The 24,717-nt window shown below is 34.7% G+C and overlaps 1 protein-coding gene across 14 annotated transcripts in view; it reads left to right on the forward strand.

Moving 5' to 3' along the window:
- The window catches only part of TUT4 (terminal uridylyl transferase 4), a 127,628-nt gene that overhangs the window by 52,836 nt on the left and 50,075 nt on the right, over positions 1-24,717 (forward strand). For all 14 annotated transcript variants that reach the window (XR_002806610.2, XM_070259964.1, XM_070259960.1 and 11 more), the window contains exons 5-13: positions 985-1,162; positions 3,284-3,372; positions 4,745-4,796; positions 7,016-7,085; positions 8,632-8,758; positions 16,446-16,565; positions 16,734-16,946; positions 20,886-21,060; positions 22,995-23,695. Coding sequence is in view for 13 of the 14 variants with exons in the window: in XM_070259964.1 (XP_070116065.1) it covers positions 985-1,162; positions 3,284-3,372; positions 4,745-4,796; positions 7,016-7,085; positions 8,632-8,758; positions 16,446-16,565; positions 16,734-16,946; positions 20,886-21,060; positions 22,995-23,695 (1,725 nt within the window). In the remaining variant the exon portion in view is untranslated. The remainder of the gene's footprint in view (positions 1-984; positions 1,163-3,283; positions 3,373-4,744; positions 4,797-7,015; positions 7,086-8,631; positions 8,759-16,445; positions 16,566-16,733; positions 16,947-20,885; positions 21,061-22,994; positions 23,696-24,717) is intronic.

Genomic DNA, 24,717 nt, shown 5'->3' on the forward strand with positions numbered 1-24,717 from the left:
ATCAAAATGAGGTTGTTTTAGCTCCTGTGTTTGATCATTCTATACCTTAGGTAAACTTTACTTATGTTAAGACTGAATATGGTAACATGAATAAAAATTAGGAATCGATCAAAGTCTTTGTTTAACTATATTGGAGGGACGGGGAGAACAAACTACTTTTAATTATTATATGTGTTAGGAGCTCCATGTCTCAAAAAATAGGAGATTGTTTCTTGACTGAAATGTCGTAATAGAAAATGCCTTTGTAATATTATTAAATAAAATAAATTAAATAAAAGAAATTACCACGTAAGATTGTATGTGATTTTCTTCTTTGCATTTTCCTGTATTTTGTGTAGCTTTTGCAATTAGCATGTATTTTTTTAATCAGAATAATAAATTAATTTTAAAAAGTCACTGTGCATCTATAATAGTCCCTCTTTAGCTTCTTGGTGTAAATTGGCTTTCAGACTTTTAGCAAAATAGAGGTTTTTTTGAACATTTTGCTTGAGTTAGATAAAATAACAGAAATCAATTGTAAGTGGTAGGCAGTATTTCACATGTGATGATAGTGTCTAGGATGTTTTCCTGTGACCATTTAATCTCATACTCTGTATGCAGGTCAGAGAGATTCAAGACCTTCTGCTACATCTGAGACAACATCTGTTTGTTGCAACAAAATTATCACCTGAGAGTTGTACCTATGGTATCTTGGCTTTGATGTAGGATTTCAGAATTTATGCAGATAGTAAAGTAGAACAAGTTTTATTTTTTTAATGTTTAATAGCAACGTTCCCCACAGCGCCTCTCATTCTTCCAGTCCAGTTTCACAAAGGCAGAGATCTCTCTCTCTTGTTCATCTCTATATTCTAGATGTCTTGAATCTGGCACATAGAAAGCGAATATTTGTTGAGTTAATACGTTTCTGTCCTTCCCTCTTGCCTAAAAGGACATTAAAATAGAAATTTTTTTTTATGTTGTTGTTGTTAAACATTACACTAATAGGAAAAACAGGAAGAAAGTGAACTTCGTTCTCTGCCACCTCCTTCCCCTGCCCACTTGGCTGCTTTAAGTGTGGCAGTTATTGAATTAGTAAAAGAACAAGGAATAACAGATGATGACCTCAGAATCCGCCAGGAGATTGTGGAGGAAATGTCAAAGGTTGTAACAACATGTTTACCAGGTACAAATACATTTTATATTTATTTTTTAAATTACGCAATTCTTCTCCTTGCTCCTATTGAACTTAGGGTAAATTTCTTAATGTTTTCCGTTCTCTTTTTTCCTCCATCTTAAAAGTAGGTGAATTTAATTGTTTTATAAATGACTTTTTTGGGAAATATTTCAGAGAAGGAAATGGAGAATTATGGCACAGTATAATGTTTGTAATAAAAAAGAAATACAGGGTAATTTCTTAGTGGTCGAATATTATATTTTACATTAATTTTATAATTAATTTTTTAATATTGTTGACTTCTGAATGGGCATTTTAGTTATACTGTTTCAGTACATACATTTCAACCAGTCACTGAATAAAATTCCTATTGCCTGATGGTGGGGAAAAATTAATTTACTTTAAGTAGGGATATTGGAGGTAAAATCTGCACTTTTCTTTTTGACTCTGGTCTTTCTTTACAGAAAGCTTATGTTTTTGGTGCAAAGGGGAGTTGGGCCAGATTTATTGGAGACATTTATGTATAGCTTATTTGCTTAGCCTTCATAATTTTTTTGCATGAGTAGAGAATTTAAGTAAATGTATATTAAATAAGACTTATTTCTTACCACCTAAGGGGTTTTGGACAGTTGATAAATTATAGTTTCACATAGAGCCATTGTGAGATTTCTAAGAAAGAATATAAAATTGAAATTTAAAAATGGAAAACATTTTCATTTCTCTTTATTATTTCTGTAATAATGTGGTTTTCTATCTAAAATACATTGAATACTGATTTAAATTATATATGGAAATAATTCACCATTATAAAAATTTTCTACGAATAGAAATGAAATTTTTATGATTTTAATGATTTGGATGACTTTGACATTCTGTGAACTGGAAAAGTAGACTTTTACGTATACAACTGAGTATGAACTTACACTTTGTAAGAAATTAAACCTGCCTGATCAGTCCCAATCATTATTATTATTTTTTTTTGTGAGGAAGGTTTGCCCTGAGCTAACGTCCATTGCCACACTTCCTTTTTTTTTTTTTTTTTTTTGCTTGAGAAAGATTAACTCTGAGCTAACATCTGTGACAGTCTTCCTCTGCTTTGTATGTGGGATGCCTCCACAGTATGACTGATGAGTGGAGCAGGTCTGTGCCCAGGATCCAGGCCCATAAACCTGGGCCACTGAAGCAGAGTGCGTGGAACTTTAATCACTCGGCCACGGTGCCAGCCCCCTCCTCATGTTATTTTTTAGCTTGCTCTCTGGTGAGATCCTTTTAAAATTGGCCTTATTATGATTTTTGATAAAACATATTTGATAATCTGAGAAAGATGTAGGTATTATGTTACTTGTTCCTATTTATTTTGTTCTATGAACTCTTGAAAGCCAGAGTTTCTTTGGTTTTAGGTTTGCAGTATGAATTGAATTGACTTGACTTTATTTTATCTTATTTTTTTTTGTGAGGAAGATTGGTCCTGAGCTAGCATCTGTTGCCAGTCCTCCTCTTTTTGCTTGAGAAAGATTGTCACTGAGCTAACATCTGTACCAATCTTCCTCTGTTTTATGTGGGATGCCTCCACAGTGTGGCTTGACAGGCAGTGCTAGTCTGCACCTGGGACCTGAACCTGTGAACTCAGGGCCGCTGAAGCGGAGTGTACAAACTTAACCACTACACCACTGGGCTGGCCCCTTGACTTTGTATTTTTAAAGAGCATTAGCATTGAATGTCTGTGATCCCTTCCCCATTTAAAGTGCTATCTCTTACATAAATATAAGTATCTAAAAATAAATGTAGTTTGTGACGGTAGCTATAGCTAGGTTAGTACGTTTTTTTACTGTTGCATATTAAATGCTAACCATACTTCTAGTCATTCCTAAATGAAGTATTACTAGAATTTTGTTTAAACACTGAACTTTTATGAGTAATTTCTCTCTTCCTTCTCTGTTCCTGAACCTCGTAACTGAGAAACATTTTTATTATTTTGTAGACCAGCTAGGAAGGATGTCATTCTTCTATAATTGTTGTACTGGAATTGGAAGACATATAATTGAAATATATATAGTTTTCCTACTAGTTTTTTAAAGTTCCCATATTTGCACACTATTTCATGCTTTGATATTTTTCCTTTATTTCCAGAGTGTTCACTTAGGTTATATGGCACGTCTCTAACTAAGTTTGCTCTGAAAAGTAGTGACGTTAATATAGATATAAAATTTCCTCCCAAGGTAAGTAATTAGAAAAGAACCTTTCTTTTGTGGTTTTTCACTAGTACTTGGTGTTTTTTATCGATTATCTTCTTAGAGAAGATATAGGGCCCTATAAAACTTTGGCTTGTAGAATGTTACCGTCATGATTAAACAGTGCTTTTGCAAACACTATTAGGTGTCGCCATAGGTAAAATAAAAGAAATGAGACAGGAAAAAAAGGAAACACAGTAAGGCAGTCAAGAAAAAAAGGAATATTGCTTATGTTTGAGTGTGTTGAACAGTTATCGCTTATGGTAAGCATTATTGGAAGTGGAAAGAACTTTGAAGTAGTACGTCTGTGTTCAAATCTTGGCTGATTACTCGAACTTTCTGAGCCTCAGTTTCCTAATTTCTGAAACAGGGGTAATAACTTTTATATTAAATAAGGTTATTTTAAATATGATATATACCAGGTATTTTTGTATAGTGCCTGGTACATTATGGGTACTTTTAATAAATAATAGCTAGTACAATTAGTAAAAGTACTGATATTGTTTAGCACTGCTAACATTGCTTATATATTGACATATCAAACATTTAAAATAATCATTTGACATTTTGTGTGTTTTTAATTTTAGTTTATGCTTGAGGTTATTTTTGAGTGAAAGTCTAATACATTTACTTACAGTTAACCTATGATTATTAAATACTTTTAAATAACAGCAGAGTACACATTAAACTACACATTTGACAAGCTTATTATTTAAAGTAGTATTTTTTTTCTTTTTCTTTTTCTGAGGAAGATTAGTCCTGAGCTAACATCTGCTGCCAGTCTTCCTCTTTTTGCTGAGGAAGACTGGCCCTGAGCTAACATCCATGCCCATCTTCCTCCACTTTATATGTGGGATGCCTACCACAGAATGGCTTGCCAAGAGGTGCCTTGTCCGCATTGGGATCCGAACTGGCAAACCCTGGGCCGCCAAAGTGGAATGTACGAACTTAACCGCTTTGCCCCTGGGCTGGCCCCTAAAGTAGTATTTTAATCTAAGCCTTTGACCATGATTCCAGTTGTCAGTATCCCTTAAATTTCTTAGCTCAGCAACTTCTCTTTAACAATCATTTGGTAAACTAATTTCTTTTCAGTTTTGCTATGAAATTTCACAATCTTTTCTCACTCTAAGAACTCGTAATTCTAGGAGTGTTGCTGGAATAACAGCAGTACCTGATTTATTAGATTGTACTTTCATGAACCAGATTTGTTTAACATGAAAGTAAAACACTATTCTGTTTTCATTACTTTAACATACCGAGCATGATTTTATTTAAATGTTTAATGAATTGAATTCTCTCTAAAAGTTCTTCAAGTTGAACTATGAAATTAGTATATTGATTTAATTTGAAACTCTTTTAGATGAATCATCCAGATCTTCTGATACAAGTGCTTGGGATTTTAAAGAAAAGTGGTGAGTTTCTTTTTTAATTTGTCTTTCTAAAGAAAATTCTTCAAAGGCACATGCATTGTATTGTTTATGGCTAACCAAGTTAAACAAAAACTTCTAGCGTATTTGAGTCATTGTATTGCATATGTATATATACATATATATACATGTATGTATTTGTTCAATAGTGTACCAGAAAGTGCACATATTGGTTAGATCAAAAGTATCATTTAAAATCCATATATAAAAAAAGATTGCCTTGTGGATAATTAAAAAATGTTAGCTTTGAATATTGACATTTCTTGTGTAAAAGACAGAAAAACCTATCATCATTAGGAGGTCATTGATGAAGGAAGACTTAGGGAGAGATTTGGGAAGAAAATGTGTGCATGCACTGAGTAAATATTTTTTTCCCCACTTTAACCTAATTTAGCCATTTATATTACATCAACCAAATCATACCTAATAAGTTTTTCATGTGTGCCTCACCTGTCTGGATTGCTTTTGATGTAAAAAGGACATTCATCTAGATAAAAATACTTTTAAAATGAAAGTTAAAAAAAATAGAACTGTCTCAAACTGGGTCCCAGGTCATATAGTACAATCTGGAATGTTATTTTCTTGGTTTTTATTTACTGCTTTTCTTGTTATAAAGTAAATGCTTAAGAGCTCAGTATCTTAAGCCAGACTTTCTAGTCTCAAATTTTAGTTCTGCCACTTATTGGTTGTGCGTCCTTTGACAAAGTATTTAATGTTAATGGTTCAGTTTTCTCATCTGTGAAATGACAATAATATAGTATCTTTTTGATGAGAAGGTTGTTGTGAGGATGAAGTGAGTCAAGCCAGATCTTAGACAAGTTTCTGGTATATACTAAGTTCTCATTAAATTTCTGCTGCTGAGATTGTTATTATTATTACTGTTGTCATCTTAAATTTTATGACTCAAAAGTACCTGGCAAAAATATTTGCTGTTTGGCTTAGAAGAGATCGCTCAGTGACCTTAGCCTGTCCCTCTCTTTAGTTCTACTGTCAGTTTTAAGTTTGCTTTTTCTTCCCATCTGCCCCATCAACTTTCCATTATTTATCAGCTTCTTGTTGACCATTTTCCTGGGAAATTAGTTTCTAAGAGATTAATTTGGTCCAGTTTATTCTGTAAAGAGATTTTGGTATCATTTTCTTTCTTAAAAAATACTTATCTCTAATTGCACAAAAACTCTAAAGCATATTACAAATAAGAGGTAGATATAGAGCTTTTACCTCTTCAGACTCACTAGACAGTATCAACCTAGCAAAAATAGTTTAAGTATGTCTTTTTCCCTAAAATGCATGAATAGATCATCTTAAGTCTTATAGGTTTATGAAATTCAATCTGATTTGTAAAATTGATTATACCCTCTTTTATGCCCTCATTGTACTCTTTACAGACCTCTAGCCTGTCATGTACAGGACTTGTGTATATATTTGTTTTCCATACCCCTAACTGAGCTCTTTGTGTCTTACTCATTGTCATATCCACCATGCATAATGGAATTCCTGATATATAGGTCTTCAGCACGTGTTTTTTAAATAAATTAGTAATTCCAGTAAGAACTACTTAGATATTTTCTTAACCTTCAAATGGAATCCTATTAATCCATCTATTTTTATTTAGATTAGACATTTATGGCATGGGGCCTACCTTGGAGATGTAGAGAAAGACTTCAGCATGGAAGTATGCTTTACCCTGTTAGTCCTTTCGTAGATGCTTTGATTGGGTGGACTCTTGATATACTAACAGGAAATGGGGCCAGCAGAGTTAGCCTTTTACTTGCATGGATAATTTAAAATAACTGAATTGTGAAAACATTGTAGATTCTTATTTCATGACTCCTGTGGAAATAGCCTCAGAAGTAAGTGACGTCCTCTGTTTGCTATATCTATGAAGGTTTGACACTTTGACTAGATTATATACTTACTTGAAAATATTCAAACTTTTAGGGATGTTAAAACCTTTCTTCTTAAGGTGATTATGATTTTCGGACAGTATTTGGGACTGTACCTGTGGTTTGTGATATACAGCAAATGACACCAAGAGAGGTAAGAGATTCTGTTGGGTTGATGCTCATAAAGAGGAGAGTGGATTATCCCACAGAAGCAATGAGAGTGATTTTTAGAAGGAAACTATTACTTAATGTTTACCATAGGGTAAACATTTGAGAGATGTTGACATTAGCTTACTTGTTTTATTTTTTTTCCCTTATTAGTATTATATGTAGATGTGGAATCTGATTTTCACGCTAAAGTTCCTGTTGTGGTGTGCAGAGATCGGAAAAGGTTGGTAACAATGAAGAGAAAATAAAGTCTTTTTAAAAATAGCAACCATCACCAAATATGCACTGAACATCAACAAAAGAGAAAATTTTTGTTTTAGATTTCTCCTTGGATTAATATGACTAAGCTGGTTTCTATTAAAAATAGCAAGCTTACTAAAAGCCTGTGAACAAGAAATAGAATTACCAGACAGTTAAAAATAAAACACTATAAGGCAGAACTTTGCATTTTTTTCTCATGTTCATTCACCTAACAGTATTGAGCATTTACTCTATGTTAGATACTGCCTTGTTAGGGGTACAAACATAAATAAGAAATAGCCTCTCTTCTCAAGGAGCTCACAGTCTGTTAGCATCTGGTTTTCAGTCCACTGAAATTGGATGAATCACTGAAGACTAATCTTGCCTTTCTACTCAGATGTCTAGAGGACTAAGAGAGCAAAGTGCCTTTGAAAAAGGAAACTAAAATGAACCTTTTTGAGATCAGTGTGGGAGACATGGAAACAATACAGAAATAATAAAGTGTTCTTTTATTGATTATTAACCTGTGTTTCCTATATTTTAAGATTACTGTATTTTCTTATTCAAAGCACTAGAAGGAGATCTAGTTTAACTCCCTTATTTTCTAAATTAAAAAGTTGAGACCTGGAGGGATTAAGCGGTTTGTCCTAATTCACATCATTTAGGGGAAAATCAGAATTGGAATAGAGGTATTCTGATTTCTAGTGTTTTTTCCCCACCCCATTGTGTCAAATTACCTCTGTGCACCACCCACATTCCCTGCCACCAAAATATCTGTACGACGGTTCTGTCACCCAGTTTAGGGTAGCTCCTGTTTCCACTTGTAAGCTTATTTGTGGGTTAATATGCAAATCTCTTCTAATTTCTGATCTGAAAATAGCATATCAATAAAATATGAAAGCTTGGGCAGGAAAAATTAGAGTCAAGAAGTACAGCTAGTCAGTTCAGTATCTCATTTTTTGTTTTTATCACATGCAAAACAAAAAGAATGAACTAGGAAGGTACATCGCACTATTTGACATTGACGAGATCAATGTCTTTTCTCTCATATAAATCAAATTTTGATGACTCATGCTGCTTTTGAAATTAATTTCTCATGAACTTAAATACTAAGTGAGAATGAAATTTATTTCTGAAATACAAACATTTGAAACATCTTTTTATTTTTCCCTGAGGAAAATTAGCCCTGAAATAATAATTGTGCCAGTCTTCCTCTACTTTATATGTGGGTTGCTGCCCCAGCACAGCTGACAGTTGCTGTAGGTCCACGCCTGGGTTCTGAACCTGGGCCACTGAAGTGGAGCATGCCGAACTTAACCACTAGGCCATGAGGCCAGCCCCTAAAACATCTTTATGTGGTGGAAATGATATGTAGTTTTCAGTTAGCTCTAAGTTTATTAAAACATTTGTTTTTATTATGACGCCTTAGGTATTAAAATATGGTGACTGGAAAGGATAGCCACAGGATTTGAAGTATTCTGGTTTTTAAGGTATGAATACAGTGAAATTTGTTTCTTTCTCTTTCACAGTGGTTTACTGTGTAGAGTGAGTGCAGGAAATGATATGGCATGCCTCACTACTGATTTACTTGCTGCTCTTGGCAAAATGGAACCTGTCTTTACTCCCTTGGTGTTAGCCTTTCGCTATTGGGCTAAGGTAAGTGGAACAAGAAAAAAGTACCTAATCTTTAAGATAACTCAGGCTTTTTCCTGTATTAACATGTAATATAAATCATAATATATGGGGACAAAGTTATCTGTGCTAGACAGAAAGTGATGTGTCAGGTTCCGATTATGGACATTAAAATAAAATTTCATAGACATAAAGTTAGTGATATATTTTGGAATTTTTAGTTATCATACTTTATTTTCCTTTTATGTAGTATAGAAACATTCTCTTTCACATCTTAATATATGAGGCTCAAGTTTTCAATCTTATTTCAAGTTACAGTTGTAAGATATGATTATGCAAGTTAAGCTGCTTTTGTTAGCATGTTTTTATCAATCTCTGTCTTAGAACATTATTCTCTTTCTTCTAAATTATTGATAACGTGTAGCAGTTTCTGCTTGGGCAACTGCTGAGGATTGGTTATCTAAGTTTCCTATGTTAGAATTAATGTGTATTATTAAAGGCTGTGAGTCCTCTGTACTCATTTCTTTGGTATGGAGATAGGGAGGAGTGGTAAAGTAATTACCAGTATCAGTGAAAATGGAGAGAAAGAGAGATTTTAATTTTATTTTTTGTGTTCTTATCCTGTCAGTATACTATTCAATACTTGTTAGACTAGAGATGAGAAAATTCTCAATCTTATACAAGGAAGGTCGATTCAGGGGGTAGGTGGTGGAGTGATAACCTGAGAGCAAAAACAGCCAGAGAGTTCTTTTTGGAATTTTTTGTCTGGACTCTGATTAGAGGATTGTCCCCATGGGTGTGGCAGAACCAGCTGGCTAAGGAACAGCTGGGAAAGTAAGGAATAGTCAGAAAGCCTAAGGTTGGGGCTTCTTCATAGCCAAGGCCTCTTTGTATTTGCTGTTCCCTTCATCTAGAATGTTCTTACCCCACATATCCAGAATGGTTCACTCTTTTACTTTTTTCAAGTTTCTGCTCAAATTTCACTTTACCAGAGTTTTCTGGATCTGGAAAATAGCATTGCCTCCATCATTCTGCCTTTACCCTGCTTTGTTTTTTTCATTGCACTTACTACCCCCTGCCATTCATATATTCATTTGTATGAATGAAATTGTAAACTCTGTGAGGACAGGGATTTTCATCTGTTTTATTTATTCACTACTCGTTTCCAGTGCTGCTGCTTTTACTGTGCCAGCACATAGTAAGCATTTAATAAATATTTGTTGAATACATGGCCCAGTTTCTTCAGAAATGAGACTTTTAATCCTTGGAAGTGACTGGGAGCAGTGAACTAGGCTGAGGGAGGGTGAATACCTCCTTTTATTTATCTCATTATACTCTGTGCTTAGCACAATGCCTGGCATAATATAGAAATTTAATGCTATGAAATGGTATAAACCAATTCTAACTGTCATTTTTTGTTTTTTTTTTGAAAGGAAGATTGGCCTTGAGTTAACATCTGTTGTCAGTCTTCCTCTTTTTGCTTGAGGAAGATTGTCGCTAAGCTAACATCTGTGCTAGTCTTAATCTATTTTATATGGGATGCCCCCACAGTGTGGCTTGATGAGCAGTGCTAGGTCCGTGCCTGGAATCTGAACCTGCAAACCCCAGGCCACCGGAGTGGAGCACATGAACTTAACAACTACACCACCAGGCCGACCCCCAACTGTAATTTTTACGCTAAGTATTTATGTGATTTTGAGCAAGGCATTTCAGGAAAATCTGAGGCTCAGTTTTTCCATCTGGAGAGATTATTTCAAAAATTAGCTAATGCATGAGAGTATACTTTGAACTCTAAAATGCTGCACAAATTGTTATTTTCAATTGGCAACTGAGGTTATTTAAATAATGATAAGTCAACAGGAACAGAAACTGGTGTGACAACCCTAGTGACCAAAGTTTCTCAGAGTGTGGGATGAGACTGGTAGACGAGACCTACCCATCACTCAGGAAATCCAGTGTATCAAACCCTGGAAGGTTTGTGTCTTCATAAGGGATGGAAGGAATAAAGAGCTTTCTCTGGGAGAGTACTTCTTAATTATGCCCTAGTTTTTTAGTGGTCATAAAGTAGTGTCAGTTTTCTCATAGACATTCTTTTATTCTTTTAGGTAAGTAGACTATGTTAGAGGAATATAAATGATACTCAAATTTTTTCATTTGGAAAAAGAAATATGTCCTATAAACTTTGTTTCCTAGAGTGCCTCTTAGACATAAAGATTGATCAAACTTGTATTGATTCTAAACATACTGGTCAATGAAGGACACTAAAAAACATATATTACAAAGCTGATTGCAGAGTGGTTCCTTTTTATTTCCAACAGAACAATGTGTCTCATTTTTGGCAGCTGTGTTAGTTGCAAAGAGCTTTTTTCATGTTTTCATTTTCTGAGTTTATTGTAAGAAACCTAGAAATAATTCCTGTTTTATGTTTCCTCTCAAAGATTTTTTTTAAACAGCTTTTATTTATCTTGAAGTTTTAAGCCATATTGCACATTATCTAGTAAAGCACAGATTTTCCATGATTTGAGAGTTCAGAAAAATTCTAGTATATGAATGTAAGTCATTCTTGTAACTGATATCATGGGATTGCTGTTGACTGTTCTTTGGCTATCTCCTCTCTTAATTTGCTATATTGTTAGCATTCCAGTAATAGGAAATAGTTTTCTTGTAAAGCCTCTTAACTCTGGATGGCAAAACTCTTTAGCCTTATCAGTGTATTGTAGTCAAGTTTCCTGGCTCAGAGCAACTCTTTTTGGTTAACATAGGAATTAATTTTAGCAGTATTTGACATCTAAAAGAAATCCCTTGGTTTTCTATTTTTATTTTTTTGTATATATTCAAAGTATTCGACTTGATGATTTCATATATGTATACACTGTAAAATAATCACCAGTCAAGCTAATTAACATCTATTACCTTACATAGTTACCTTTTATGTGATAACTATGAAGTTCCCTCTTAGCAAATTTCAAGTATACGGTACAGTATTGTTACCTATAGTCACCATGCTGTATATTAGATCTCCAGAACTTATTCCTCTTGTGTAACTGAGATTTTGTACCCCTTGACCAACATCTCCCCATTTCCCTTTCTCCTAGCCTCTGGTAACCACCATTCTACTTTCTGCTTCTATGAGTTTGACTAATTTAGATTCCACGTATAAGTGAGATCATATAGTATTTGTCTTTCTGTGTCTGGCTTATTTCACATGGCATAATGTCCTCTGGGTCCATTTATGTTGTAAATGGCAGAATTTCCTTCTTTTTTAAGACTCACTAACATTCTGTTGTATGTGTATACCACATTGTCTTTGTTCATTTATCTGTCATGGACATTTAGATTGTTTCCATATCTTAGCTATGAGATCCGTGTTTTGAGAGCTTTCTTTTTTTTTTTGAGGAAGATTAGCCCTGAGCTAACTACTGCCAGTCCTCCTCTTTTTGCTGAGGAAGCCTGGCCCTGAGCTAACATCCGTGCCTGTCTTCCTCTACTTTATATGTGGGACGCCTACCACAGCATGGCATGCCAAGCGGTGCCATGTGCACCCCTGGGATCTGAACCGGCGAACCTCGGGCCGCTGAGAAGCAGAACGTGTGCACTTAACCACTGCGCCACCAGGCCGGCCCCATAAGAGCTTTCTTTTAAACTGCCTTAATGTTATTCTTCTGTGAAATATCTGATAGTGTTAACAGCATACATGAGCAGTTCTTTATAGTTGCTAAGAAGTTTCTGGTTAACTTGACTTCTTCAGTATAGCTCTTTGTCCTAATAGTCTGGATAAATGAGAATTTATTCTAGTGGAATATTTGAAGCTCTTTTTTAAAAAGTTTTTTATCTTCTCTTATTTTTAATTGTATTCTTAAGTTTATTAAGCCCTTAAAGCTTTAGTGATTATGCTAAGTCTTTATTATCTAAAAAGGAAAATAAGAAAACCAAGCCAATTATAGACCAGTCTTATGTAGATGCAAAAATCTAAATAAAATATAAGCAAGTGCAATATATATCAGTGTATCAAAAGGTAATATGGCATGACCATGGAGGATTTATTTCAGGAATATAAAAATGGTTTAATATCAGGAAATCTATTAACATAATTTAGTACATTGACTAAAACAGAAGAAACATTATAGATGCCAAAAAGACATATTCTTCCTAAAAAAAGCTCTTAAGTAAACTAGAAATGGAAGTTAATGATAAAGATTATATACAAAAAACCCAAAATGTAACAATAACAAACATCATTCTAAACAGTAAATTGCTCAAGCCATATATTTAGGCATATAACAGAGATGTTCACCAATGATGTTGTATGTTGTTTTGGAGATTTAAAAAATGAAATAAGAAAATGAAATGAAATAATGAATATAAATATTGGAAAAACAGTGAAAATTTCTCTTTGCTAATGATATGATTCAATACCTAGAAAATTTTAGTAAAAAACCACTAGGATTAATAAAAGAATTTGTAAGATGACTAAATACAGTATAAACCTACAAAAACTAGTAGCTTTTCTCTGTCATAAAAATAACCTGGTAGAATAGAAACAGGGACAGTATTACCGTCATGATAGTGACACAAATTATAAAATACTAAGGAATAAATTTAATAAGAAAAGTACAGGAAGAAAATTCTATTATTGAAAGGTAAAATGAAATCTGAACAAATTCATTCATGCAGCAATTTTTTTTTTTTTTTTTGAGGAAGATTAGCCATGAGCTAACATCTGCTGCCAATCCTCCTCTTTCTGCTGAGGAAGACTGGCCTTGAGCTAACATTCATGCCTATCTTCCTCTACTTTATATGTAGGACGCCTGCTACAGCATGACTTGCCAAGCATTGCCCTGTCTGCACCTGGGATCCAAACCGGCAAACCCCGGGCTGCTGAAGCAGAACATGTGAACTTAACTGCTGTGCCACCAGGCCAGCTCCAGCAAATATTTGTTAAATGCTTCCTATGTGCCAGACACTGCTATTGGTGCTAGAAAAATATAACAGAACATACAGAGTCCTGTTGACATGAAGCTTACATACTTTTGGAAGAATCAGACAGTAAACAAATAAATAAATAACATATCTGGTAGAGTTTAGTGCTATGAAAATGAGATGATGTGTTAAGAGAATGACATTACCCTGGATGGGCAGGAAAGGCTCTTTGAAGAAGTGATATTTAAACTCAGACCAGCAGTAACCAGTCACCTGAAAGTCTGAGGGAATAGCATCCAAGGGATAGCTACTTCAAAGCCTCTCAGGTGGGAGTGAGCTCATGAGGACCAGAAAGGAAGATAAGAATGACTGGAATGAAGTGAGTGACTGTGAAAGTGGTAGGAAATAAGATTAGACAGACAATTCCTGTGGTAAGGAGTTTGGATTTTAATTGCAGTGAGGAAGCACAGGAAAAGTTTTAAAAGCAATCTGTGACTTGATATGATTTATGCTTTGGAAAGATTTGTTATCCCTAAAATGTAAAATCACATGAATTAATTTTTATATGTACAGTAATTTGAGTTAGAATTACTAAATTTTAAAAATTTTGATAAAATGGTCTTAAAGTTATAGAAGAATAAATGTTTGAGAATAGCCTAAAGAAATCAGAAAGAGAAGACTAGTGTAGGGAGACCTACTTTACCACTATAAAACTTCATTAGTCAAGTGTATACCATTGGCATAGGAATAGACAAATAGATCTGTGGAACAGGATAGAAAGCCCAGAAGTAGATCTCAGTGTAAATGGGATTTTTTTTTTTTTTACTTGAGAATTTGCCCTAGGCTAACATCTGTGTCAGTCTTCTTCCGTTTTGTATGTGGGTCACCACCACAGCATGGCCATCAACAAGTGGTGTAGGTCCATGCCGAGAAACTGAGCCTGGGCTGCTGAAGGGGAGCATGCTGAATTTAACCACTAGGCCACAGGGCTGGCCACTAATGAGATTTTAATGTATGAAAAACGAGATTTCATTTCAGTGATAAAATGATGGTTTTACAATTAACATTATGTGAGGGTTAAAAACACATATTTGAAGATATCAAGGACTCAGAAATGCCCACACAGCTTTTCCTAAGCAGTTGCAGGAGGCTGTGTTCCAACAAATCAAGGACATAAAACTGGGATCCAGGCAGTAAGCAATCCCATCCAGGAAAATGGCAAAGAAAAGTCCCAGGAATACAGCTGTGGGTTGGGTCTGTAGGGCAGTCAAATTGGATGAAGAAAATAGGGGCTCCAGGATGGAAGCCATCAAGACCAAAGAAGTATCAAAAGAATAAATAATATTGTGGAGATTTTTCAAAACATTAAGGAATAAAGATGGCAAATTATGTGAGAAAAAAATGATGGTTTATTTTATAAATGGTGCTGTCACAGCTGTATGTTTCTTGAAGAAAATAATATTGGACTCTTACCACACTAAATGCAAAAATAAACTCGACTTAAAATAAAAAATTTATAAGAAAATATGAGTGTGTATATGTAACCTTTTTACCATGATGGGAAATCTAGAAGCTATATAAGATAAACATATTTAACTATATAAATGTTAATACATTTTGTGTGATAAAAGGTACCATAAATAATGTCAAAAGTAAAACAGGTTGGGAAAAATAATATTTTTCAAATGCATATATCACATATGAAGAGTTACTGTCTGTAATGTAAAAAGAACTCATACAAATTCATATGTAATTTATGAAATTAGAAAAACTGGCAAAATATTTAATAGGCAATTCAGAAAAGCGCAAATCCAAATGGTTAGTAAACACATGAAAAATTGCATAGTCTCTTAGCATCAGGTGATTGCAAATTGAAGTAACTATTAGATGTTACATCTCACCCATTCCATTGACGAGTTTTCAGAAGTGATAATGTCTAGTGTTGGAAAGCGTGTGTGTACATTAACATGTTACTGGTGAAAAGAGAATTTTTATAGTGATTTTGGAAAACAATTGTATAATATTTATTAAAATTCAAATATATCACGTATTTTTTAATCCAGCAAACACATTCCTAGGAATATAGCTCATGGAAATGAGCATATCCTTAGGAAATATGTATAAAGATAAATATTGTAGCATTGTTTAAAGTGGCAAAAACTGGGAACAAAGTGTGAATGGCCTTGGGTGGTGGAATTATTGAGTAACCATCCAGATCATAGACTATATTTAACTATTTAAAAGAATGTGTTAGATCTGTACTAATTGACTTAGAGGGACTTTCTTGATGCATTGTTAAAGGAAAAGAGTAATGTATGAGAGATGTCTAGAATATACAATTTTGGTAAAACGGTGATAAAAACATAAAATTCTTCCTGTATTTGCATAGAAAATAGAAATGTATATATACTTGTATACGGTTATTTGAGTATAGAAAAAGACATGGTACATAGAAGATTGTTAACATTTAGGCAGAAGTAAAAGCAAGATAAGAAAATGATATTTTAGAAAGGTGTCCACAGTAAAAGCAGTATATTTGGTATGATTCCATTTAACTAAGATATATATATGTGTCTTTATATGTAATAAAGAAATGAATGTAAAGATGGTCACCAATATGTTAATAATTGTTTCAGCGTGGTAAGATTTCAGATCATTCCTTATATTTTTCATTGTTTGAACCTTCCCCAATGATTATAGTAGGAAAAAACAAGCTACTTTTGTTGTGAGGAGAACAAAGAAAATTAAAGAAAGCTAAATGGTGGTACTTTTCTTTCTCTTCATTTTGCAGTTGTGCTATATTGATTCCCAAACTGATGGTGGAATCCCTTCTTACTGTTTTGCTTTAATGGTGATGTTTTTTCTACAACAAAGAAAACCCCCTCTTCTTCCTTCCTTACTTGGAGATTGGGTAAGCATAAGTTTGTGACATATATTTGCATGTATATACGTAATTTGCTCTTGTAAAGTGCTCTGTTCAAACATTTTAAGCTGGAATTCTGGTTTGTGTGTTTGTCCATCTTTTTTTTTTTCTTTTAATAATTTTTCCACTACCAATTTGGAATGCCTTTTTATATAGATTGAAGGCTTTGACCCAAAAAGGATGGATGACTTTCAGCTGAAGGGCATAGTAGAAGAGAAGTTTGTGAAGTGGGAATATAATTCAAGTAGTGCAACTGAGAAAACCTCAATTGCTGAGGAAAACAAAGCTAAGGCAGACCAACCAAAAGATGATACCAAGAAGACAGAAAGAGACAACCAAAGTAATGCCATGAAGGAAAAACATGGCAAAGTAAGCTTTTTTTGTTTCATTTTTGGCTTTTCTATCTGTAGAATTTGTGATGCCTTCTATTGAAGCTATTTTAATAATAGATTGACTGACCTTGAGTAAGCCTCTTGGCCTCATTTTCCTCATCTGTAAAGTGAGGGGTTGATCTGGTTTAGTTTTTCAGTACTGAGACTCCTTAATGAATTTATACCTCATTTTGGAAGACTTGTGTTGTTTGAATCATGTCAAGGTAATTCTTTGTATCTTTTTCATTTAGACAAGGAAAATTTCCTTCAGGAGTTGGGCTGTGACCAAACCTTTAGCATATGGGGAATTATGTTGCCAGATTGGTGCTCCTTTAGGAGATGACTTGCTTATTTAATTATTCAACATTCATTTATTAAGGATCTGCTGTATGCTAGGCGTTGTCTTGAGTGCTAGAGAACCAAAGATGAATATCCATCAATTGTGTCTTCCAGAAGCATATAGTCTTCTGAAGATTACAGAAAGGTGAAAATTACTGAAATCATTGCCCTAGCTACACTGAATTATGTGTAGTTCCCTGAACGTACATTCCTAGTCCATTCAGCTGGCCCACTTTCCTAGACTACCTTCTACCCTCGCCTCAACCCACCAATTCTCTCAGCTAATGATCTTGCTTGTTACTTCACTGAGAAAACTGAAACAATTAAAAGAGAACTTCTGTACACTCCTACCACCGTCTACCACTATCTGCACTCATGTACTCTGCCTTGCTACTTGCTCTCAAAGCAAGTCTTAGTTCTCTCTCCTTCTCTATTTGGAGCATTTCAACATGTCTATCTTCAATTATGCTGGTTCGCTCCTTGATGATGTCTGCTTAAGCGTTCAGGGAATCCATATTTTGTTTTAACTCATCCATTATGTTTTTCATCTCCAATATTTCTGATTGGTTCTTCTTTATAGTTTCAGTCTCTTTTGTGAAGTAGCTCCTGTACTTGTTGAATTGTTTCTTTACATTCTCTTTTAGCTCGTTGAGTTTTTTGATAGCTGTTTTGAATTATCTGTCATTTAGATTACATATTTCTGTGTTTTCAGGATTGATTTCTGAGTACTTGTCATTTTCCTTCTGGTCTGGAGATTTAATATAATTTTTGATACTGCTAGATGGCCTGGCTCTGTTTTTGTGCATTGTGGTGTTATTTGGTCGTAGTAACCACCTATTGCCACTGGGTGGGGTTCAAGAACTGCGTATTCTGAGCCTTGTGCGTTCTGCCAGGATCCCAAGCACTGGAGCTGGCGCTGGGCAGGTGGAGGGAGGGGCGCTTTCTTCTGTGTTCTCTCTGGGTCTTCTCACTCTGCCCTCCTAATCTGCTCTCCTGGGGTGTTGGCTTGATGAAGTGACCCCTCGCCATAGCTTTGACCCTGGTAAGGGGCTTTCCCTTAGGCTGTGAGGGACCTTGGGGATCTTTGATGTTCCCGCAAATGGGTGCCCCCTCCACTCCTTTCTTCCCTCTCAGAGGCTGCAGGCAGTCCTCTGGTGGCAGTCTTTGGTGGGGGAGCAATGCTTTCTCTTACCCCATTCCACCTCCTCTGAGGGGGACTCCAGCACTTCCACCTTCTGACCTATGGTTGCGTGAGTCTCTCAGACATTTTTTGTGTTGCATGGATGTTCTCTGTTGGAATGTGAATGTATTTTTTGTTGTGTTGTGGAGAGGGGAGATCACTGGGAGAGCTCACTCTGTCATGATGCTGACGTCACTCCTGCATAAGTCTCTTTGAATTGTTGATTTCAAGTTCTTTGGATAAATACCCCATAGTGAGACAGCTAGATCATAATGGTATTTCTATTTTTAATTTTTTGAGAAATCTCCATACTGTTTTCCACAGTGGCTGCACCAGTTTGCATTCCCACCAGCAGTGTATGCCCTTTTCTCCATGTCCTTTCCAACATTTGTTATTTTCTGTCTTGGTAATTATAGCTGTTCTGACAGGTATAAGGTGATTTCTCATTATAGTTTCGATTTGCATTTCCATAGTAATTAGTGATGTTGAGCATCTTTTCATGTGCCTTTTGGCCATCTGTATATCTTCTTTGGAAAAATATCTGTTCATATCCTCTGCCCATGTTTTGATTGGGTTGGTTTTTTTTTTTGTTGTGGAGTTATATGAGTTCTTTATATATGCTGGAGATTAACCCCTGGTCTGATATATGATTTGCAAATATTTTCTCCTTAGTTGGTCGGTTGTCTTCCCTTTTCGTTCATGGTTTCTTTTGCCTTGCAGAAGCTCTTTAGTCTGATGAGGTCCCATTTGTTTATTTTTCCTTTTGTTTCCCTTGTTTAAGTAGACATTGTATTTGAAAAGACACTTCTAAGACCGATGTCAAAGAATGTACTGCCTATATTTTCTTCTAGGAGTTTTATGGTTTCAGGTCTTACATTCAAGTGTAATCCATTTTGAGTTACTTTTTGTGTATGGTGTAAGATAATGGTCTACTTTCATTCTTTTGCTTGTGCTGTCCAGTTTTCCCAGCACCGTTTATTGAAGAGACTTTCCTTTCTCCAAAACTTAAGTCAGATCGTGCTGTTCCCCCTCCCCACACTCAAAATGCTTCAGTTCCTCCTCATTTAATTTAGAATAGAAACCAAGGAATTCTTACTGGCTAGCTCTTTGTTTTCCTCTTCTCTTCTCTCTACCATACCTGCTTTCTTAGTTTCCTTTTTAAAGTTAGGCTCATTCCTACTTTTGTGTGTTTGCTCTATTCTGTTCTTTATCCCTAGAACTCTTCGAATCATACCTTCTCAGTAAGTGCTGTCCTGACCACTCTGTTTAACGTGAAACCTTCTCCTCCCATATTCTCATCCCATTTACTAAACTTACTGAAATTTTTCTTATTTCCACAGCACTTTTCTTCTAACTTACTATGTAATTTACTTATTAAGTTTGTTGTTGATTGTCTTCTTCTACTAGGTGGTATGCTCCACTAAGGCAAAGATCTTTGTTTTTTTCCCACAGATATATCCCTCATAGCACATAGAAGGCACCAGTGAATAGTTGTACAATTGAATGAGTGAATGACTGTTTCATACCTCTGTGCTCCTTATTGGTCACTGTTAGCCAGTCTTCACTTAGTTAATTCCTTTAAAATTCAGGTATTACCTCTTCTGTTAAGACCTCCCTGATTTAGAGGCCCATTTTAGTATGTAGCCTTTACTGTAATTGTTAAATTGTTTCTTTGTCTCCTGATAGTCTGTGAAGTAGGACTTCACTTTATTTGAGTGGCAGAGTATGGTATAGTGATTAGCAACATGAACTCAGTAGGCAGGTGGTCCTTGTCCTACATTATCTACTTCATAGAGTTTTTAGAATTAATAGTTGTTATATGTGCAGCACTTAGAAGAGTGAACGATGCATGGTGAGCCTTATGTCTGAGTATCTGCTGTCATTTTTTTGTATCCCTAGCACATTGCCAGTGGCATAACAGATTCTAAATAAATGTTTGCTGAATGAAGGAATTAGCTTTTGAAAGCCCAGGGCATTTACTTAGATTTTAAAAGTAATTACTGCAATGAGGAGCTGTAGTGGTTCTTATGCAGTGGTTTGCAACCTTGGCTGCACATGAGAATCATTTAGGGAGTTTTAAAAATCCCAGTGCCTGGTCCGTAGCCTGGGTCAATTCAGTCAGAATGTTAGGAGGAGTATGGGAATTGGGAGTGATGTGGAATTCAGATATTTGTGTATTTTAATGTTTCTAATGTGATTCTAATTTGCAGCTAAGGTTGTTTAGTGGAAAGAACACAAAATTCTAGGAGTCAGTAAACTGAGACTCTGTTCCCAGCTGTGCCACAAACTGCTTTTTGGCAAATTACTCCTTTATGCCTCAGTTTTTGAAAAGGTGATCTCTAAGGTCTTTTTAAATTGAAAATTAAATGGTTCTATAGTTCTGTGAAGCTTAAATGAAAAGTACTTTTTCTTTTACAGTCTCCTTTAACATTGGAAGCAACAAATCAGGTGTCCTTGGGACAGTTATGGTTAGAGCTGCTAAAATTTTACACACTGGATTTTGCTTTGGAGGAATATGTTATATGTGTACGGATACAAGATATTTTAACAAGAGAAAATAAAAACTGGCCTAAAAGGCGAATAGCCATTGAAGGTGAGATGATATGTTATATTTCATTTGGAGAATATTTTTTTGTATGTCAGTCATCATCTGTTTTCTAATACAGTGTTATAGATTTTATTGCTTGGCTTTGTAGTGCTATATATGCCACCAGGTTGTCATTATATATATATGTTAGATAAATTCTTCAAGTCCATTATAGTTTTATAGGTTTAATTCTTATTTAAAGGTTCCCAGTATGTAAATATTAAATTGGTTAGGGTTATTAGCTTATTTACATCTTTAGTTTTAAATTATGAAAAATTTCAAAAATAAAAAAATAGAAGTTATACGCATACTATAGGATTATTTTTAATAAACATATCGTAAAATTATCTTAAAGTATAATTTTAAAATCATTTTTCATTATCTTCTAAAGTACCTCATCTGTTAAATGTAGCTAAGCTAAAAAAAAAAATTGATGTTGACAAACAAGATTTCACACCAAATCCCAAGAACATTAAGATCTTGAGAGATAAAGAAATTAATAGAATGGTTTCTAAATTGTTAATCAAACATTTAAATTTCACAGCATTCCACTTTTTTTTTTGGCAAGGAAGGTTGGCCCTGCACTAACAGCTGTTGCCAATCTTTCTCTTTTTGCTTGAGGAAGATTGTTGCAGAGCTAACGTCTATGCCTGTCTTCCTCTATTTTATATGTGCGACACTGCCACAACATGACTTGATGAGCAGTGTGTGTGGGTCCAGGCCCAGATCTGAACCCATGAACCCCAGGCCTCCAAAGCAGAGTGTGTGAATCTAATCACTATGCTACTGAGTTGGCCCCTCCACTCACTGTTTATAGTTAGGAAATTGAATTTCTGTCCATCATTTTAGTCTGTTTAGATTACACATTCTTCTGTTCTCTTAGTCCTCTGCTGGGCTTCTCTACTGTGATTTGGACCCCCAGATATTCTCACACTCTCAAACATGTACTCACATCTTGTACTCTCTTACTTATAGTAAATAAATGAGCTCTGAAGCCTGCAGCCATCATAATTTTTCTTCTTTTGTTTCTTTTTCTTTTTCCTCTAGAAAGGGGAAAGAGGCTAGGAAAAGCTTTTTAAAGCATATGGATTTAGCTAACAGCAAGAAGTAACAGATGCCCCAACCTTAACAATCTGAAAGCTGGCCTGTTAAATTTTTTACTTAGTGATCTTCTTTAGTGGAGAAAATGTGTGTTGTCTTTTGGGTAGCACCGTTCTTTTTTCCTGGGACATAGTTGTATTTAAAGCTTATAAAATTCAAAAACCCATAAAGACTTTTAGAAGTTTGTAATATGTTCTTAATGAGGATGCTGTTGATGCAAGCCTTTTCAGCATAGCTATTTTAGACTGGATCAAAATTTAGATTTTGGTTTAATTTTCACTTTCTTAGATTTCTATTTCTCCTCCTCCTTTCTTTAATTTTCTGGTCTCACTAAAGTTAAAACTTAAAATCAGTATTTTTTTAACTTGATACTTTGAGAGTCTTAGGTTCTATTTTATTTGTTTAAATTTTAAGGAGTATGTAACTAAAGAATACTATGATGAGAGATGAAAATTATTGACAAGTCCTGGAGATTGAAAAATTTCATTCAATAACAGTATATAGAGAGGCATATTGGCATAGCTTTTTCTAGCAATTTCATCATTGAAACTTTGTAATTACTGAGTTGGTCTCCTTAGCCATCTTCTCATTAATTACCTTATTATTATTTTCTCTCTTTTCCTTTTAGCTTTTTATTTTATGTGAGAAACAAAGGAAAAGATGTTGCTGTTGTATTTCCCCTATTCAGTTTGCAGGAACTCTCATTAGTACCTTAGGTTAGAAGAACTTTGGGAAAATGTACTCTGCTGACAATCTAGCGGTTAAGATCTATTTTTATAAGCTTGGAAATATAGTTTGTTAGTAGACGATTAGCTACTGACCATTTTCTTTTTTACTAGATCCATTTTCAGTCAAGAGGAATGTTGCACGGAGCTTAAACAGCCAGCTTGTTTATGAATATGTTGTGGAGAGATTCAGGGCAGCTTACCGGTATTTTGCCTGTCCTCAGAGGAAGGGTGGAAATAAATCTACAGTGGATTCCGTGAAAAAAGAGAAGGGGAAAATAAGCAATAAGAAACCAGTGAAGTCTGACAATATGGCATCCAATTGTTGCATTCTGCTTGGGGAAAGCACAGAAAAAATAAATGCAGAAAGAGATCCACCTGATAAATATGATGAAACAGAATGTACATCACAGAGATGTATTACTGAAGATGTCAGTTTGTCGGTAAACGAACTAGATTTAGCTGAACATGGACAGGAATCTTCATCTCTTTCTACCAGTGAAGGCAGTGAATTAGAGCCAAAATCAATTAAGAAACGAGATGATTTAGCGTCTTCAGAAACATGTTTAAAAAAGGAGTTCAGCCAGTGTAATTGCAATGATTATAAATCCCCTGACCCAGATAAATCTGCTGGTACAGACTGCAGGTCAAATTTAGAAACAGAGAGTTCACATCAGATTGTGAGCACCGACATATCTGCTACCTCTTGCAACTGCAAACCTACAGAAGATGCTTCTGACCTTAATGACGATGGTAACCACCCCACCCAGGAATTACATTATGTGTTTGATAAGTTTATTTTAACCTCTGGCAAGGTAGGATACAGTTTTGTAAACAATTGGTAAGATTTTGTGGCAGTTGTATAATTCTGTATTTATAGTTTTTAGATTCAGATGTGTAAAAATAGATTCTATGATGGTAGACTATTGTTTTCGAGTGATATTTTGGTGTATGTATTTCACTTTTTGCATTTTTGCCTATAGTTGCCTTTAAAGAATGTATGTAAAACTCCAAAGGTTTCATCACTGTGTTACTAGTAGATTTGCTTTACTGTCTCATATGTGGAAGGATTCATCAGATATTTTATGAAAAGCAGTTTGGCAAAGCAGCATGTATTTTAAATTTTGCTTATTTTTTATGCATATGATTATTTTTTCTTCCACAGAGGAGAATACAGGGTTTGTAAACTCTATAATAGTATTCTATTTTAAAGTTTTTTTTGGTGGGAGGGGAGGGGAAAGTGATGAAAAGTATAAACTTAATAGAGATAGTTGAGTGAAAATTAAGATCAGAAACCAAAAAAATGAAGAATCCAGATTCTGTCTCTGCCACTAAGCTTCTCTTTGGTTTCTGGCATGTCCCTTATAAGTTATAGGAGTCTTAATTTTTCTACTTTTAAAGTGGGCTACTCTGAACTTTAACTTGATAAATTATAGAAAATAAAATACCCCAATGAACAGAAAATAAGCAATTACTACTTTGCTAATAAAGGAATGTTTTAGCTGAGTCACATTGCTTCAAGTGCGGTGTACATAAGGGAAGTATTAGCATCCAGGATGAAAAAATGATTATATAGGTCATTTGTAAACCAAGTAGAATATTTTTTAAAAAACTTAGAAAGTCATCCAGTTTTATTGTTTTATCAATAATTATTTATTGACAAGCTTTAAAATTTTTAACCTAATTACTAAGCTGTATTTCTTCATTCTTTGTAAGGATACATCTGTTGGCATTTTGTTCAGGTTGCAGTACTTAGGGCATATGGACTATTGAAGGGATGAAATAATGGCAGATTTTTAGAAAAGCCTCAATTATATAACTGCAGTTTACATTTCTT

Source organism: Equus caballus, chromosome 2, assembly GCF_041296265.1.
Source record: "Equus caballus isolate H_3958 breed thoroughbred chromosome 2, TB-T2T, whole genome shotgun sequence".
NCBI lineage: Eukaryota > Metazoa > Chordata > Mammalia > Perissodactyla > Equidae > Equus > Equus caballus.